Raw genomic sequence first — 17,042 nt, forward strand, 5'->3', positions numbered from 1 at the left:
TTTAATAGAGCAGTGTTCCCCTGGTGAGTTACTAGAAACCAGACAATCACAAAAGAAGGTGCTCCAGATAGAATAAGGGATAGTACCACTACCTCTGACATATATTAAAAACAAAGTTATTACTAGCCTCAACTTTGCCAGTTCTCACTGTAATTTGATACTCCTTCCAAATAGCAGAGGCAATAGTTAATCGCTTGATATTACTTGTTGCAGGCTCTAGAAATTGACATGTTTCTAATTTGAAAACTTAATACTCAAGACATTTTGCATATTTTCTTTTTACAATTAATTGAAGTACCAAGGAAATTCATTTCTTTAAAAAATTGCATTTCTTAATTAGATGCAAAATCTACTGAAACAGACAAGTTTCCACTACTAGACCAAGTACCGTTTTCAAGACCAGAATGAGTTTTAGTCATCTGATGCTCAAATTACTTGAACAATTAACCTTAAATCATTTTATTTTTTTAACCAAGTTTAGTTTATTCCACACCTTTAAAAACAGTTTGTGTTGAGTGGCAATCACATTAAAAAAATTCTCAGTGAAATAACAATTGAAGTCGCCTTTGAAAAATAAAAATTAAGATCATACACACACTGAGACAGTGCAAGAAAGGGTTAAATATAAATGGTGAGTAGGTCTTCATGCAAGAGAAAGTGCCTTTTATAAAGCTCCATATATCAGAGGATAAGATAAGATACTAAGAAACCAGTAGCAGCTTTTGATTATAATAAAATTGGTGTGCAAGATTCGCGTGTGGCTGCGACCCAAAAGCTGTTCCTACAAACAAGAGACATCTATTTCTGTAGCTTGCAAAATATCAAACAGAAGACTTGCACTGGACTGGAAGAATGTAATTAAAAGGAATTACCTAGCAAAAACGCTAGTTCATGTAGGTGTTTCTCCACTCTTCATAGTGCGGCTGGACTGTTTCCCCAATCATATTTGAAATAAGTCTCTTCTGCAGGGATGCAGTTTGGTACAGTTGATCATGTCACCTGAAAATGTACTTTCCCCTGTGCTCCAGAGAAGCAGAGAGACTGCTCTGTAATACAAATCAGCTGAAAGAAACATTGCTGTCTCCAAGAGTTTCCTGAGAAAATGACAATAGTTTATAAAATCCATTTCACTTGGACTCGTGGATCTCAGAGTGTCTGCGGATCAGGCTGAACTTGCCAGTAGGATCCGGAATGTACCACTTCTCCCAGATATCAGCATAAGAAGCTGTTCTTCCCCAGGGTTTGAAATGTCCATTCCAATGGAGCAACTTGGCAGCTTTCACAAACTGAGGAGAATACCTTTTTCCAGTGCTAGAGCCTTGTATTGAAAGAGAAGCAATTTGCAAGTGCACATTAGAGCATGAAATAAAGACAGTAAAATCATCTTAGCATGCAAGATTTTAACCTCACAGTTATGAGATGCAGCTGTAACAAGGGATGGCCTTAGTTTGGGGTATGGGGGATGGGATTGGCAAGTGAGTCAGTCATTACAAATTAAGTATCAGAGGGGTAGCCATGTTAGTCTGGATCTGTAAAAGCAGCAAAGAATCCTGTGGCACCTTATAGACTAACAGATGTTTTGGATCATGAGCTTTCGTGGGTGAATATCTGATTTGTGTCCATTTATCCTTTTCCTTTTCTCTATGGAAAAGGATAAATGGACACAAATCAGATATTAGGAATGACAATATACAAAAACCTGTAGGAGAACACTTCAACCTCCCTGGCCACACAATAGCAGATCTGAAGGTGGCCATCCTGCAGCAAAAAAACTTCAGGACCAGACTTCAGAGCGAAACTGGCTGAGCTTTCAGTTTTATCTGCAAATTTGCACCATCATTGTCAGGTTAAACAAAGGACTGCTGAAATGGCTTGGCAAACTACACAACCAGTTTCTCCTCCCTTGGTTTTCACACCTCAACTGCTAGAACAGGGCCTCATCCTCCCTGACTGAAGTAACCTCGTTATCTCTAGCTGCTTGCATATTATATATTATTACACACACACACACACACACCTGCCCCTGGAAATTCACTAACATGCATCCGACGAAGTGGGTATTCACCCACGAAAGCTCATGCTCAACATCTGTTAGTGCTTATCGTAATGTGCGCACTAAGAGTATCTTTTGTGCTATTACAAATAAGACTCTTGGGACTGCCAGATTTCAGGTACAGCTATAGCACTGCTTTTGTGCCATTTGGTCCATTTGAGCCGTTGTGGCTTTCCAGTGCACTTCAGAGCTTCTTTAGGGCTGCAACACTTGCTACTAAAAACTAAGGCTTGTCAAGCACTTTAAAAATAAGCTTAGTTGTTAAAACTAGAATACTATTTATTTAAAATTTGGATTGTTCTACATTTGTATTATGATTTCAATTATAATAGAATACAAAGGGTACAGTGCCCATTTTATATTTTTTTTATTACAAGTATTTGTACTGTAAAAAAATATTTTTTCAATTCACCATATACTGTACAAGTACTGTAGGCAATCTCTTTTATCATGAAATTTAACTCCGTACAATGTAGAATTATGTACCAAAAACACTGCTTTTCAAAAAAAAACAAATTAAAATTTAGCGCCTACGAGTCCACTCAGTCTACTTCTTTCAGCCAACCACTCAGACAACGTTTTTTATATTTGCAGGCAATGATGCAAACAAGAAGTGGGCAGCATTACTTGAAAGATATTTAACATGCCAGATCCATAAAAGTCATACGTCCTTTCATGCTTCAACACATTCGAGGGGAACTGCGTCCTGCTGAAGATGGGCTTGCTGCTTAATAACATCCAAAGCAGTGCGGACCGACGCATGTTAATTTTCTATTATCTGGTCAGATGCCACCAGCAGAAAGTTATTTTCTTTTTCGGTGGTTTTGGTTCTGTAGTTTCCACATCAGACTATTGCTCTTTTAAGGGCTTTCTAAAGCATTGTGCACACCTCGTCCTCTCAATTTTGGGAAAGCACGTCCAGATTTCTTAAACCTTGGGTCAAGTTGCCTTGTAGCTATCTTTAAAATCGACATTGGAACCTTCTTTGCATTTTGTCAAATCTGCCAGTGAAAGGTTCTTAATGAAAACATGTGCTGGTTATCACCGACTGAGAGTTGCTATAACATGAAATATATGGCAGAATGCAGGAATAAAAACAGAGCATGAGATCTACAACTCTCCAAGGAGTTCGTTTACAAATTTAATTTAACATTATTTTGTTCATGAGCGTCATCAGCATGGAAGCCTGTCCTCTGAGAATGGCGCTGAAGCGATGAAGGTGCAATAATGTTTTAGCATGTCTGGCACTAAATACCTTTGCAATGCTAGCTTACCATTGCAATGCCTGTTCTCACTTTCTGATGACATTTAAAATAATAAGATGAGCGCATTATTTCCTGTAAATGTAAAAAAAAAACTTGTTTCTCTTAGCGATTGCCTGTGACAAGAAGTAGGACTGAGTGTTACTTGAAGTGCGCTGATTTACATGTTTGTGTTTTTCGAGTGCAGTATGACTAACAAAAAAATTCTACATTTGTATTGCACTTCACGACAACCGATTGCCACTATAGTACATCTGTATTAGGTGAATGAAAAATACTAATAAAAATATACTTTGATTTCAATTACAACACAGAATAGTCTGTGCGTGTGCGTATATATATGTATGAAAATGTAGAAAAACATCTGAAATATTTAATAAATTTCAGTTGGCATTCTACTGTTTCACAGTGTGATTAAAATTGCAATTAATCACGATTAATTTTTTTTTAGTTAATCACGTGAGTTAACTGTGATTAATTGACAGCCCTAATAAAAACCGAAGTATGCGCCACAGGCATTTGAGTTGAAATGGCATATCTGTTCTTCCAAATATACTACATGTGTTTAATAATGTAGAAAACTTGAAAGTAAGTTCAGCTTGTTCAAGCCCCCTGGGAGCTTAAAAAGCAGCAATCATTTGGTTCTGAAATGAGGCTGCAGGAGCTCTGAAAGTGGGGAGAACAATGTAAAGCAGAAAGAGATGCATCCCTGGGGGTGGGGGGAGGGAAGGGGGGGTCAATTTGATGCGTCAACACAGCATTCAGCTACAGACCTGACAGAATGCATGTGAGGAGGTAATAAGCATAGCAGGAGCGAATAATGTGTCAGGATTTGATTTCATACATACCAAGATGTCGGACGTTCCACATGGGATCAATATTAGAATGTTGCTTGTAAAATACAATTAGCAGTGGTGGTGTGGCAATGTTACCTGCCAGAGTTCTGCTGTATAAGTCCTCTCTAGAGGGGGAGATGAAGTTATTAGTTAAGGGTGCAGATACAGCTCTAGAATGGTTAATTTTCATATAACTACCGGTACTTCACAGAGGAACATGCTGCATTCTGTCTGGCTAGCTACTTATGTAGACCCCCACTATCCTTCATTCCACAGTGAATCTTCGTCACAGTAACCTCAACCCCTGACTTGTCTACCCTGATTTCTGTATACTTACACTACATTAAGTGTCATCCATTTCTCCAATTGCTTAGTGATGTTCTGTAGTTTCCATTCTGTTAGATTAGCAACAATGATCCCTGGATTGAAAGAGCAGGTGCTGGCTTTCATGGCGAGCTTCCGGATTGTTTGTTTCTTATAGTCTAAAAATCCAATATAATTGTACTGAAAACAGAACAAAAAGTGAATTTTAGTTTTAACTGCTCCCAAATAAAATGTCATTCAGCATTCTTCCCCCCCCCCGCTCCATCACAGTTAAAAAAAAAAATTCAGTGCCCCTTGTAGAGCAGAGGATTGTTGTGTGGGTAAAATAATTTTCCCTTCCTTTAGTACAGGATAGAGCATGTGGTTTAAGAGGCACAACAATGTGTAAAGCTTTCACTATAAAAGTTTTCTTATGCCTTCAGGAATACTCACTCACCTTAATACCTAAAATCTAAGACATCACCAATCTCACCACTAGCGCGAGCATATTATATGCACACACAAACTAAATCATATCTATAGAATGTTAAGTTCTAGACTGCACATTCTTCACAGCACCGTCTTACTCCCATTGGACACCACAGTTGTAAATTCAAAGAGTTCTGCTTATGTCTCTACTTTTGAATGTGATCTCAACCTGGCTTTCAGTTGTGCCCACAAATATCTGAGTAATTTGTGGGTATAGTCAGATACTTGACATCCAAGTGCCAAGAAATTTATCAGCAAGTAAGTAGGAACAAACTCAGAGGCCAATTCTGAACATGAGAGTCTGAAATATTGATATTATTTTATCTGAACTGTTCAGACCTGATTCCCTGCTCCACGGATGGCAAATTTATTAGAGGTTGAGTCACAGTCATCTGCAAATGCAGCTGCATGGCCAGGTTTCAGTGGTGTGTTGTGAAGTTCAAGGATATCATCTGAAAAATTCAAACCAAATAGAGAATCAAAACACAAATACTGCTTAAGCTTTAGTTCATATGCTTTTTGTACACTCTGTTCCAGTGTTGATACCAACACAATCTTACCCAGCTCAAAACAGAGCTACATCTTTTTAAACAAGGAATAGGGCCAGGACAATTAAATGTTTAAAAATATATTCCTTTAAATACAGTACATGCCAATTATACACAAGCTTACATTATGTGGAAGTATACCTCTAACTCCTACATCTCCAATGCTACTCTGGCCAAATCACCCTGCTGATTACTAGGGGCCTAATCCAACTCTCACTGAATACAACAGGAGCTGACATCAAAACCAAGGTCTTTTGTTTGAGAAATGGATTTTACATTAGAAATCATACACAATATAAAGCAAAGGTGGGCAAACTACAGCCGACGGGCCACAGCCGGCCCACGGAACCCTCCTGCCCGGCCCCTGTGCTCCTGGCCCAGGAAGCCAGGCCCTATGCCCTCCCCTGTTGTCCCCCTTCCCCAGCAGCCTCAACTTGCTCTGCTGCCAGTGCAATGCTCTGGGCAGCAGGACTTTGAGCTCCTGGGGCAGCACAGCTCCAGAGCCACGGCCTGAGCCAGTGCTCTACTGCGTGGCTGGCTCCACCCACGTAGTGCAGCTGCCTGTTCTGGTGCTCATGCTGCCAGCCACCAGTGCTCCAGGCAGTGCAATAAGGGGGCAGGGAAGTTGAATAGAGGGCAGGGGAGTTCGGGGTGGTGGTCCGGGGCAGGGTGTGGATAGCGTTCAGGGCGGTCAGAGGGTGGGGAACAGGGGGGTTGAATGGGAGCAGAAGTCTCCAGGGGGCAGCCAGGAAGGGAGAGGGGGTTGGATGGGGCAGCAGGGGGCAGTCAGGGGCAGGGGTTCCGGGGATGGTCAGGAGAAAGGGTGGTTGGATGGGGCAGGGGTCCCGGGAGAGGCAGTCAGGAATGAGAGGAGGGGTTGGATGGGGTGGCGGAGGCTGACAGGGAACAGGGCGGGTTGGATGCGCCAGGAGTCCCGGGAGGGCCATCAGGGGGCAAGAAGCAGGAGTGGGTGGGGCCGGGCACGCCTGGCTGTTTGGGGAGGCACAGCCTCTGCTAACCAGCCTTCCATACAATTTTTGAAACCCAATGCAACTCTCACACCAAAATGTTTGCCTGCCCCTGATATAAAGGGGATGAAATGAAAAACAATCTGGAAAAAAAAAAAAAAGTCCCTTGTTTGTTGCTGCAGTCTTTTTAGGTAAAGAATTTTCTCCCTAGAACACTGCAAGATTCACTAGGGAACTGAGAATTCTACAGTAGTTTTACTGCTAAAGTTGAAAGAACTTAAATTTTTATTTTTGTAATAAAATACTCCTTTTGTGGGAGATTTAAACAGTAAGTAAAAATTAACATTAACATTGTCAAAGAAAAGGTGTTAGGAAAATCATGAGTTTTATTTTGCATACATAAAATATATTTTAGATGCTAAAATTACAGTAACATCAACACTATCTCAACAACTTGGTTAAACTAGACAAGGTACAAATATGAGAGCCAGCAATCTTTATGTTTCACCAGGGCAAAAACTGACCAAGTAGGGATAGGAAAAAGTTTCTTCTGAATGTATAGACTTATACAGATTAGGTGCATTTACAGGGTTATTGTACCTTTACATGGGGCAGATGCATTTAGTAACATCTGAGACAGGATAGTGAACTATATCCATTCCACCAAGGCAATTCCTATTCACTTAGGAAGAAAATGTTCAGTACCTTGCACTATTACATCATCATCCATGTATATAGCCTTCTCTGCATGAGGAACGAACATAGGTAAGTAGAATCTTGCAAAGGTTAACTGTGAACACAAGCAAGCAAGAGAAATGAGAAGTGACAGAGTAATGGCGAACTCTAACTGATATCCCAGGCACTAATTTTCTGGAAATGCCAGTACCCATGACAACATATGCAACAAGAAAAATAACCATCAAGGATGGGAGTTTTTTGCTTTTTTAAAACAAAAGTTAAGGGCAGAATTTTCAAAAATACCTGAATGCCTTAGGAGCACAAGCTCCATTGAAAGTCAGTGGAACTAAGTCACTTCAACCCAAATCTTCAGAGGTAGGAAGGCTTCTAACTTCCATTAATTTAGGAGCCTAAGTACCACTGTGGATCTGGGCATTAGGCTCTTTTGAATATCACAGCCTAAATGTTCATATGGCACTTTGGAAATATTAAGTGCTCCATATAGCCTTGCTTCTACAATGTAGTTAACTAGCCTGAGCACTTTGCACAGAACTACACTAACTCAGTAGAACTCTACACAAATGCAAGGATCAGTGCTAGCAGATCAGATTTCGGAAAACATGGTTACTTACCTTGTAACTCTTGTTCTTCGAGATGTGTTGCTCATATCCATTCCAGTAGGTGTATGCGCCGCGCGTGCACGTTCGTCGGAAACTTTTACCCTAGCAACTCAAGCGGGCCGGCAGGTCACCCCCTAGAGTGGCGCCGCTATGGCGGGTGATATATTACCCCTCCGGCCGCCGCTCCTGGCATTCCTTCATTGCCGGAAACTACGACAGTTGCGGGGAAGGAGGGCGGTGTGAAATGGATATGAGCAACACATCTCGAAGAACAAGAGTTACAAGGTAAGTAACCATGTTTTCTTCTTCAGTGCTTGCTCATATTCCATTCCAGTAGTGTATTCCCAAGCCTTACCTAGACGCGTGGGTCGGAGAGAGGTCACCAGTGCGCAACACAGCAGAACCGAAGAAGCCGCATCATTCCCTGGACTGCTGACCAGGCTATAATGCTAGTAAACGTGGCACGGAGACCAGAGTCGCCGCCGTCTGCAGATTTGCCTGGATGTGGAAACTTCTGCGTAGAACGGCTACCGACGATGCCTGGCTCTCGTACGCGAGTGTGACAGTTTATACGCCCCGAAGGGAGATGCGCCGAGTCTACATGTTCTTATGCAGCGACGTTACCCACGAGGAGATCCTCCTGTGAGGAGACCCGCAAGCCCTTTGAGCCGCTCACTATTGCGACAAAAGCTGAGTGGACTGCGGCAACGGCTTAGTTCTATCTATATAAAGAGCGCAGCGCCCCTGCGCACGTCTAGGCAATGTAACTGTTGTTCTCTACGAGAGAATGAGGTTTAGGAAAGAAGACGAAGGAATATGTCCTGCTGTTAACGGGAAGGCTGAGACAATTTTGGGGAGGAATGCCGGTGCCGGCCTCAGTTGCACCTGTCTCTATGAAGACCGTGTATGGGGTCCACGACGGTGCGCCAGCTCTGATACGCCGCCTAGCGGATGTGATGGCACCAGGAACGCCGTTTTCCAGGACAAATGGAGGACGGAGCAATATAGCAGCGGTCAAACGGGGGAACATGAGACAACAACACACGTTAAGATCCCAGGAGGGGCTGGATGACGGACTAGGGTAAAGCGCTCCAGCCCTTTGAGGAATCTATGTGACCAGTGGTGCGAAAAGGCGGAAATGGCCATCGGCCCGTGGTGAAAGTGGAGATGGCCGCCAACGTGAACCCGGAGCCGAACTATAGCCAGGCGCCTTGTTGTTTGACATGATCCATAGGTAATCCAAGACGATCGTTGATGGGAAACATTGGCGGACGCGGAAGCGCTTTACAGCACACCAGCACTGTAAAACAGCTTCCACCACTTTGTGGCTACGTACGTCCGGTCCTCAAAGTGGACCTTGAGGCCTTTCGATCGTGCCGAGAAGTACTTTGCCTGCACTGGGGAGAGCAGTGCAATACGAAACACACAGTTATGCACCCAGAGACCAGCTGCCGAGAGGAAATGAAGGGACTAGAAAGGATCCTGACAAAGCGGCGGTTCCTGCGGTGATCAGGTCCAGTAGAAGAGGCAGGGGATAGGCAGGGATCCTAACTAACCTGGAGAGCCATGACGTCCAGGAGACAAGAAGTACCAATCCTGAAGTCGGCCATTGACCGTGGGCCCATGAGAAAAAGCGGAGCGCCCGTGTCCTTGCGCCGCCCTTAGAAGACCTTGAATGATTTAATTTGAGAACTGGAGGGAAGGACATTAAAAAGGTGCGTTCCCCACGGAATCAAGGAAGCTCCCGCACCTTATTGCCGAGTCCTGCATCGCGCAGCCTTGAAATGAGCAGCCAACCAGCGGACACTTCACTTTCGTAAGCGAATGCAAAAAAGTCCAGTTGGGGATGCCCCCACTTGGGGAAAAGCGTAAGGCTACAGTCTTGGCGACGGACAGGGACCATATCGTGTGAGACGAAAGCGACCCGACTGAGATGGTCCGCCAGGGTATTGTGCCCCCCGGGGAGGAGAAAGGCAAGCGATTAGGATGGACTGAGGTGGCAATTGCATAAATTACCCACACACAAATTATTGGCCTCCCTGACAGAAGAAGAGGAGATGCTCCGTCCGGCCACACTGCTTGTTGAACATAGTAAAAGCCGCTGGGGGTAGTAATAGTCTATTGAAACAACTGATAAACATCCCAAGGAAACGGCCGTTTGGAGATACGAAGAAGACTTGACAATGCAGAAGGACGAGACACGCTTCTCGTAATTTCCGGAGTGCGGTATGATATGGAGAATGCCAGAGGAGAAGCGACCCTGAACTCCAATCACACTCCTACGTGGGCTACCTGCCATAGGCTGCGAAGCTCGATAGCGTCCGTGCGTGAGAAGAGACATCCGAGGGGCATAGAGGCAGGATGGAATGGCGGAACACCGCGCAGAGACCACGACAGCACTCCTCCTATGCCAACCATGGATAAGGACAGCTGTTAAAGAGTAACCAGGCTTGAAGTGAGCTATGCATGTTAGAAACTCGCAACGCATTATGCTACCATAGCAGAATAGACCTTGCGGCCCAGTGAGATTCCATCCTCCTGCCCGTCCTGTGGACTTGGGGCTGGCGCTTCTTGCACCATGACGTCCCCTCTCGTTTACTACCGTAATTGGAACACCACGAGGGAGCAATGGGCGCTGGTAGGATAATAGTAGGTAGTCGATAGTCTTTAGATGGTGGACCTTTGTATTTGCCGTTCATACTAGCACCGCTTAGCTCGGAGTGGGGGAACATGGAGGCCCGGTTGACTGCCAGAGTGTTGGGATCCCTTGTTAGGGCCGTTACGCTCTGTATCTGTTTTAATAAAAAGGGCAGGGGCGAACAACGGAAGGAGAGGGCGGTCAGAACGTAGAGTTACGCACACAGGTCGTCTCGACCTCACGAGAGACGTACTTCGCCTGAATTTTCTCATGTTTCAGCGCCACTTCGCCTTAAGGGAGGTCTTGGCCGTGAGCTCCTCAAGGTCTACACTGGGGAGATGACCAAAATGTGATGTCGTTCCGCTACTGCTGTCATCAGGTAGAAGAAGAAGATAAGAGTGAACCAATGGCAATGAGTGGTGGTCTGGGTAGCTCGTATGCTGCTTACCAGTTACTCATGGGAGTCAGCGTTCCTGAGTGACCTTCCGCAGACACGAAGAGAACGAGCCAGCCTTCCTCAGGGGAGGTGCGAAGGGCCGTGACGCTGTGCAATAGCCTCTGGGAGCCCTCCGTTCTGCGGCATGCACATGCACCGAGTATAACGAGCGGAGCACCCTGCTATGATGAGTAAATGCCATCTGTGGCGATCCAGTAACTCCCAGATGCTGTGGCCCTGCTCTCATACGGTGAACCTTGCTGGAAGGATGGGCAGTCAATAGTTCAGAATCCAGATAGAATAACTGTTCAGTCCGGGAGAGATACAGAGCCTTGTTCGGGGAAGGCAATGGTGGGCCGGACAGAAGGGATAGCAGAGATTATCCAGCGCCCTTTCAGGGATGGCTGGCGGCACCCTCCGCGGAGTCGAGACGGTTGCGCCCTGAGTTCCCCGCGACACCTGGGTCCAGCTGACCGGACCGGGACTTCGACGGACCGGCTGCTGACAGGATTCCGGGACGTACCGAGAAGAGGACCTGCGACGGTGCCGTTGAGCGGCCCTGGAGTGCGTTTGGCCCCAAGGTGCCGTGTACTGGTTTAGCGGGCGGCTCGACCACCCGAGCTCCAGGATAGCTGCCATGGGGGTATCTGGCATCGGCGCGATTGGAATACGGGCTGCCGTCGAGTTACAACGCGGGCCACCAGGGTGTTACGGCGCAGCGCAGAGCGGGGTTGCCGGACTCGAGCGGCGTCGCGAGAACCTCCCTCGACCCGCTTTGTGATCAAGTGCCTATGGGATCGGCCCGGACCGGTGCGCGTTGTTGTTTCTTGGAGCGGCACCGGGTCGGAGAATCCGGGGGACGCGCCTGTGCCCTCGTAGGGGTTGGGCTTGCCGCTTTTAAAAAGCAACCCGCGAGCGGCTGGGCCCGCCCGGGTAGGGGCCCCTGCTATTAAGGGGTGCAGGTGCCCGGCTCGTCAGACGCAATCCAGGTTCCCGTACCGCCGACGAGAACAGTCTCCGGGCGGTGGAACGATTTGGTAGTCAGCTCTACCCCAATTTCTTGGCGCGGAGCTGGGAGGGATCGACTCGACGGACCGCCGGGCCCGGCATTCAAAGAAACCCTTGCACAGCCAGCGACGCCGCGCCTTTGCAGTGGGTGCTCCTATGGGCCCGCTTAAGCCGGGGTTGAGGACGTTTAGGAGGCGCCTCCTCTCGCGGTAGCCGGCCGGAGAAGGTCCGTGCCGGTGGCTCTTCGCGTGGCCGGGGGGTTCCGGTGCCGGAAGCCGGCGCGCGCTCGGTTTGCCGGGAGGCGCGGGGGTGAAGTGCCGCTTCCATAAGGAGCGTCCTGAGGCGTTTGGCTGGTCTCGCCTCCTTTTTGTTCGGGGACGGAAAGACTTACAAATGCGGCACTTATCTGAAATGTGGTGATCCCCCAGGCACTTCAGGCAGGCGTCGTGGGGATCCACTGGTGGGCATCGGCTTTCTTACAAGTCGAGCACGCCTTGAACCCCGGCGAACCAGGCATCGGCCCGGCGCCGGGCGCGGAAAGGGCCAGAGCCCTACCCGATATGAAGTTTAACTATATATACAACTATAACTCTAAGTCTAACTATAACTACAACTACGTATGCTAAGTAACTATGACTAACTAACTAGAACAGGAACAATTGACAAGAGAAGCTAGGGATGTGGAGGTCAGCTTATGCCGCGCTCCACAGTTCCAACGACCGACACGGCGGTAAGAAGGAACTGAGGAGCGGCGGCGGGCCGGCAGGGGTATATATCACCCGCCCATAGCGGCGCCACTCTAGGGGCGACCTGCCGGCCCGCTTGAGTTGCTAGGGTAAAAGTTTCCGACGAACGTGCACGCGCGGCGCGTACACCTACTGGAATGGATATGAGCAAGCACTCGAAGAAGAACTGGGGCCTATGTGAGCTGTTTAAAAATATTTTGCTTATAACAGGAAAATTAAGTTGGCGTATCATATTTTTTGGAATAATCAGCTATGATTGAACGACTGACTCATATTAATCATGACTAGATGCAAAGGGTTAATAATGTAATCAACGGACATTTATATAATACTTGTTATCCTGAAATATCCCATTATACCAAGGAATTATATTTCTCACTAATGAAATGTAGCAATCTTTGGGTTCCCATAGTTGCAGAGCACACCAGCATTTTGCAATAGTTTAGGATAGGAAGGGAATGACTCCTAATCCAAATGAAAATGTAGGTGGATTTTAGGGAACCAGAATGTAGTTATCCAAATTGGAAAATGAACAGGACTTTGGAGTTAATACTTCTATTCTTGTGAAAAGAGCTCTGGGATATTTAATAACCACAAATTATCTGAAGGGATAGCATGTCCAACTGCAGAGCATCCCCTGCTGGTATATTGGTTTAGTACAGAATCAGAAGAGTGCCATATATTTAATTACCACACTCACTACCTAGCGTTAATCTCTATGGGGACGGTTATACCTGCCTCATTATTTCTAATCTGAATGTACAATTAAGTTTGGACAAAAAGCAAACTTTTACATCTATGAAAATACAGGTTTAAAAACACACAGAGAATAAAGCTATAAAATACTAGCTATAAATCACAGATCTGTCCAGATATAAAAAATACGTCTGCCTACATCATTTACCAACATATGTTACCACTGATTCATATTTACAACAAATAATCAGCATCATACTCACTGGTTTTATGGAGTCTGCCTGTTCAGAATCCAATTTCACTTTCCCTTCCAAAATACGAGGGTCGAAATCCAAAATTCGGTATTTCACGTTTTTCAGAGCAGTTTTACTCAGCCACGCCCTGTCCAGGGAAGAGAGGAAGAGAAGTTGCACATTTACAAAAAAGAATAAGCATGGTTAAATGAGAAATGAGATCAAATTAAACCAGAAATAAAGAGGAGATCATCCAAATGATAATGACACAAATAAGTGTTGGTCTGGTTACTCTAGCTTGGTTGTTTTCCCTAGCTATAAAATGTACATGTAGTATATAATCTGTTTGACTTCAGTACAGGGCTGTATGGATACAGAGGTCTGCCTATACAGAGCTCACGGCAGGATTGTGGCCCTAGGTGCTGACTAATGGAATTTTCTGAGATTTACTTTTCAAGTCATTATAGTATTTAGCATCAGAAACTCATGCTCCCATTACAAAAAGCATTACTCAAGATAATCAGTGTTAACTTTGACCTTCCAGTTAATTGGAGAAGGGAGATGAGGAAGGCAGAAAAGGGTCAAATACCAATCTAAAAATTTGGACACTTCACTGCTAGCACTCATCTTTCTATGATGGAATCTGTCTTCTATCAAAAAAAATAATTTCCTCTATCTCATGTTTAACCTGTTTTCTTTAAGCATGCACAACAGCAGAGTGGGAAATCATTCCTCTGCCACATTTATGGAAGCAAATTTCTTACCGTTCTTTTTTTAATGCTGTAAATTGAAATCTCTTACTAAATATCCCACCATTTATGGCAGTTTTTTTGTGTGCAGCTGAAAGTCAAACAAGTAAAAGAATGGATCAAGGGCCTCATTCTGAGACATCAGTGGGAGATAAGGGCACTCAGGACTTCAGAGAATTGGGCCCTAAAATGAATATTAGTCATTGTGGGGAACAAGACAAACATTGGAAGAATCTGAATCCTTGGAAATTCTGGATTTTCTTGGCTCACTGGTTTTGACAGATCCTCTGTGTTTACTTGTTGTAGTACATTTTTTAAAAGTTAGGAAACCAGGAACACAGAAATCAAGCAAAGCAGAGCTATTCCACACAGACTGCAGTCTACACCTGGAATGTTACCAGGGAGGGCGACAGTAGCGAACAGAATATACAGTTTCAAGAGGCACCTACAGCTGCCAGAAAAAGAAATGATCACAAGGTCTGGTAATAAAGCAAACAGGTAGGATTACAATTAGTTTTCAAAGGTCTAGATTGTTGGACCAGATGGTGTTTTCCTCTTCTGAAAGTTAATCCTGTCTGACATTAATGCAACGAGCTGAATCTGGAAAGCACAGTTTACCTCAAATGGTCCACTGTATCATTTAGAGTGACAATATGGAATACTACGTTGGATTTAGTGTTATGGTAAATGCTGTTCATGGCTGCAATTACACCTCCAAGCCTGTCATCCGATGCTGTAATGACCACAGGAATTTCCTGATCATTGCTTTCCTCAGTCAGCCTTTGAGGAGCCTCGGGTATGAAATCTATAGGCTGGAGTCCTAATGGACTTGAATCTGCAGAACAAGAGAATGGAATTTTATATATATTTGTTCTACAAATAAAAAATTATTAGTGTTTGAAAATTCTTAACACCGCCAGTTATTTCTATTTCTACTGTTCTTAGAGACCCCAAGCAGGGATCAGAACTATTACAAGTTTTTAAAGCTAGGTTTTGTACAAACTTGTAATAACACCACATGAAAATTACAATAATATTATACAGACATATAAGTTTCAACTCCCCAATGAGCCAGCATGGAAGGGTACACAGGAACATCAGAGCTTAGATTAAATTCCTTCCTTCATTCTTTAATTTCAAGGCTTTGGTAACAGAGAGCTAAAGTGGGTCTTAGATACAATGAGCTGCACTCTCAGCTCAGCACATAGCCTCCCTCGCTTCTACCCTTCCCAGCACCATCCTCTCTTCCAACTCTCTTTCTAATTCCTCTGAGATGGAAACACCATATTAATGCTGCTATGGTGTCATCTATTCCCCAAGCTGACAGAGTGTCTCTCAGGAGTCCTAGGTATCTAAAATGACCTAAACCGAACCCACAACTATTTATACCTGCAATGTGCAGATACAAAAATGGATGTTGGTATTTTAAATTAGCCAACTGAACAGATGTAGGAATATGGTAAATTCTCCATCAATTGGAGTCTTCATATCAGAACTGGATATTTTTTAAATTATTGGACACCATGCAGGAATCACTGGATTAAATTCTATGCCCTTTGTTAGGCAGAGTGTCAGACTTGATGGTCATAATGACCCCTTCTGGCCTTAAAATCTATGAATGTCTGACTTGAGATACATAGCAATACTACTGCACCATCAAAGCTGTCATTTTTCACTAAATGTAGCTGCAGCACAAACTGCTGGATCCCATCTGTATTTGCATACTCATGACCCCATTACAATGAAGACTACAGCAGACACCCTCATCAGGACCAACTTCCTCTTAGTTCTGAGGAAGTTAGTAAAAATCTAACGTTAATGGAGTACAGACATAAAATTTAGACAAAAAGACAGGAAATCTATGCATTCAAAATACACTTCATTATAGAAGGGATTTATTGTTGTTATATTGCAGAAACCATTTTAGTATGGCGAGGTTTGTTTTGGATTAGGTATGCACTGTGCTACTGATCTGAAAAGAAAACTCAATGATATATTAAAAAAAGCAACTGTACCTGCTACATCTTGTTTCAAAAAGTCACTGAGACCTAGAAGGTTGTGATGCAGAACTAATAAAAATATAACAATAGCAAGTACAAGGATGGCAATGTTCACTGAAACAGAGAAAAAGAGAAAGGTAATTAGGATAATCTCACAGGTCAGAAAAAGCTAACAGCACAAAAATTCTTTATTTGTCTGCTTGTTTTAAATATGTACCTTTTCTGAATGTCATTTTTCCCTTGTGTCTTTGTTTATAAGTGAAGCCTCTTTACAAACCTGTAAGAGGAAAACATACAACAGTTACATTCCACTGCCTGCACATGCATTAATCATGATTTTAAAAATGAATCATTATTAATCACAGTTTTAATCGCATTGTTAAACAAAAGAATACCAATTGAAATGTATTAAATATTTTTGGATGTTTTTCTACATTTTCAAATATATTTATTTCAATTACAACACAGAATATGAAGTGTACAGTGCTCACTTTATTATTTTTATTACAAATATTTCCACAGTAAAATGATAAATAATATTTTTCAATTTACCTCAGACAATCTCTTTATCATGAAAGTGCAACTTACAAATGTAGATTTTTTTTGTTATGTGACTGCACTCAAAAACAAAACAATGTAAAACTTTAGAGTCTATAAGTCCACTCAGTCCTACTTCTTGTTCAGCCAATCACCAAGACAAACAAGTTTGTTTATATTTACAGGAGATAATGCTGCCCGCTTCTTATTTACAATGTCACCAGAAAGTGAGAACAGGCATT

At 43.9% G+C, this 17,042-nt stretch overlaps 1 protein-coding gene across 1 annotated transcript in view; it reads right to left on the reverse strand.

Annotated features, from left to right (window-relative positions):
- Nucleotides 1-457: 457 nt before the first annotated feature.
- The window catches only part of GLT8D1 (glycosyltransferase 8 domain containing 1), a 21,053-nt gene continuing 4,468 nt past the window's right edge, over nt 458-17,042 (reverse strand). The window contains exons 2-10 of the mRNA XM_032805808.2: nt 16,481-16,540; nt 16,279-16,377; nt 14,882-15,098; nt 13,545-13,662; nt 7,165-7,249; nt 5,283-5,395; nt 4,489-4,655; nt 4,164-4,276; nt 458-1,318 (exon numbers count right to left, since the gene is read on the reverse strand). Of these exons, the coding sequence (XP_032661699.1) occupies nt 1,128-1,318; nt 4,164-4,276; nt 4,489-4,655; nt 5,283-5,395; nt 7,165-7,249; nt 13,545-13,662; nt 14,882-15,098; nt 16,279-16,377; nt 16,481-16,496 (1,119 nt within the window). The 5' untranslated portion in view covers nt 16,497-16,540 and the 3' untranslated portion in view covers nt 458-1,127. The remainder of the gene's footprint in view (nt 1,319-4,163; nt 4,277-4,488; nt 4,656-5,282; nt 5,396-7,164; nt 7,250-13,544; nt 13,663-14,881; nt 15,099-16,278; nt 16,378-16,480; nt 16,541-17,042) is intronic.

Source organism: Chelonoidis abingdonii, chromosome 16 (assembly GCF_003597395.2).
Source record: "Chelonoidis abingdonii isolate Lonesome George chromosome 16, CheloAbing_2.0, whole genome shotgun sequence".
NCBI lineage: Eukaryota > Metazoa > Chordata > Testudines > Testudinidae > Chelonoidis > Chelonoidis abingdonii.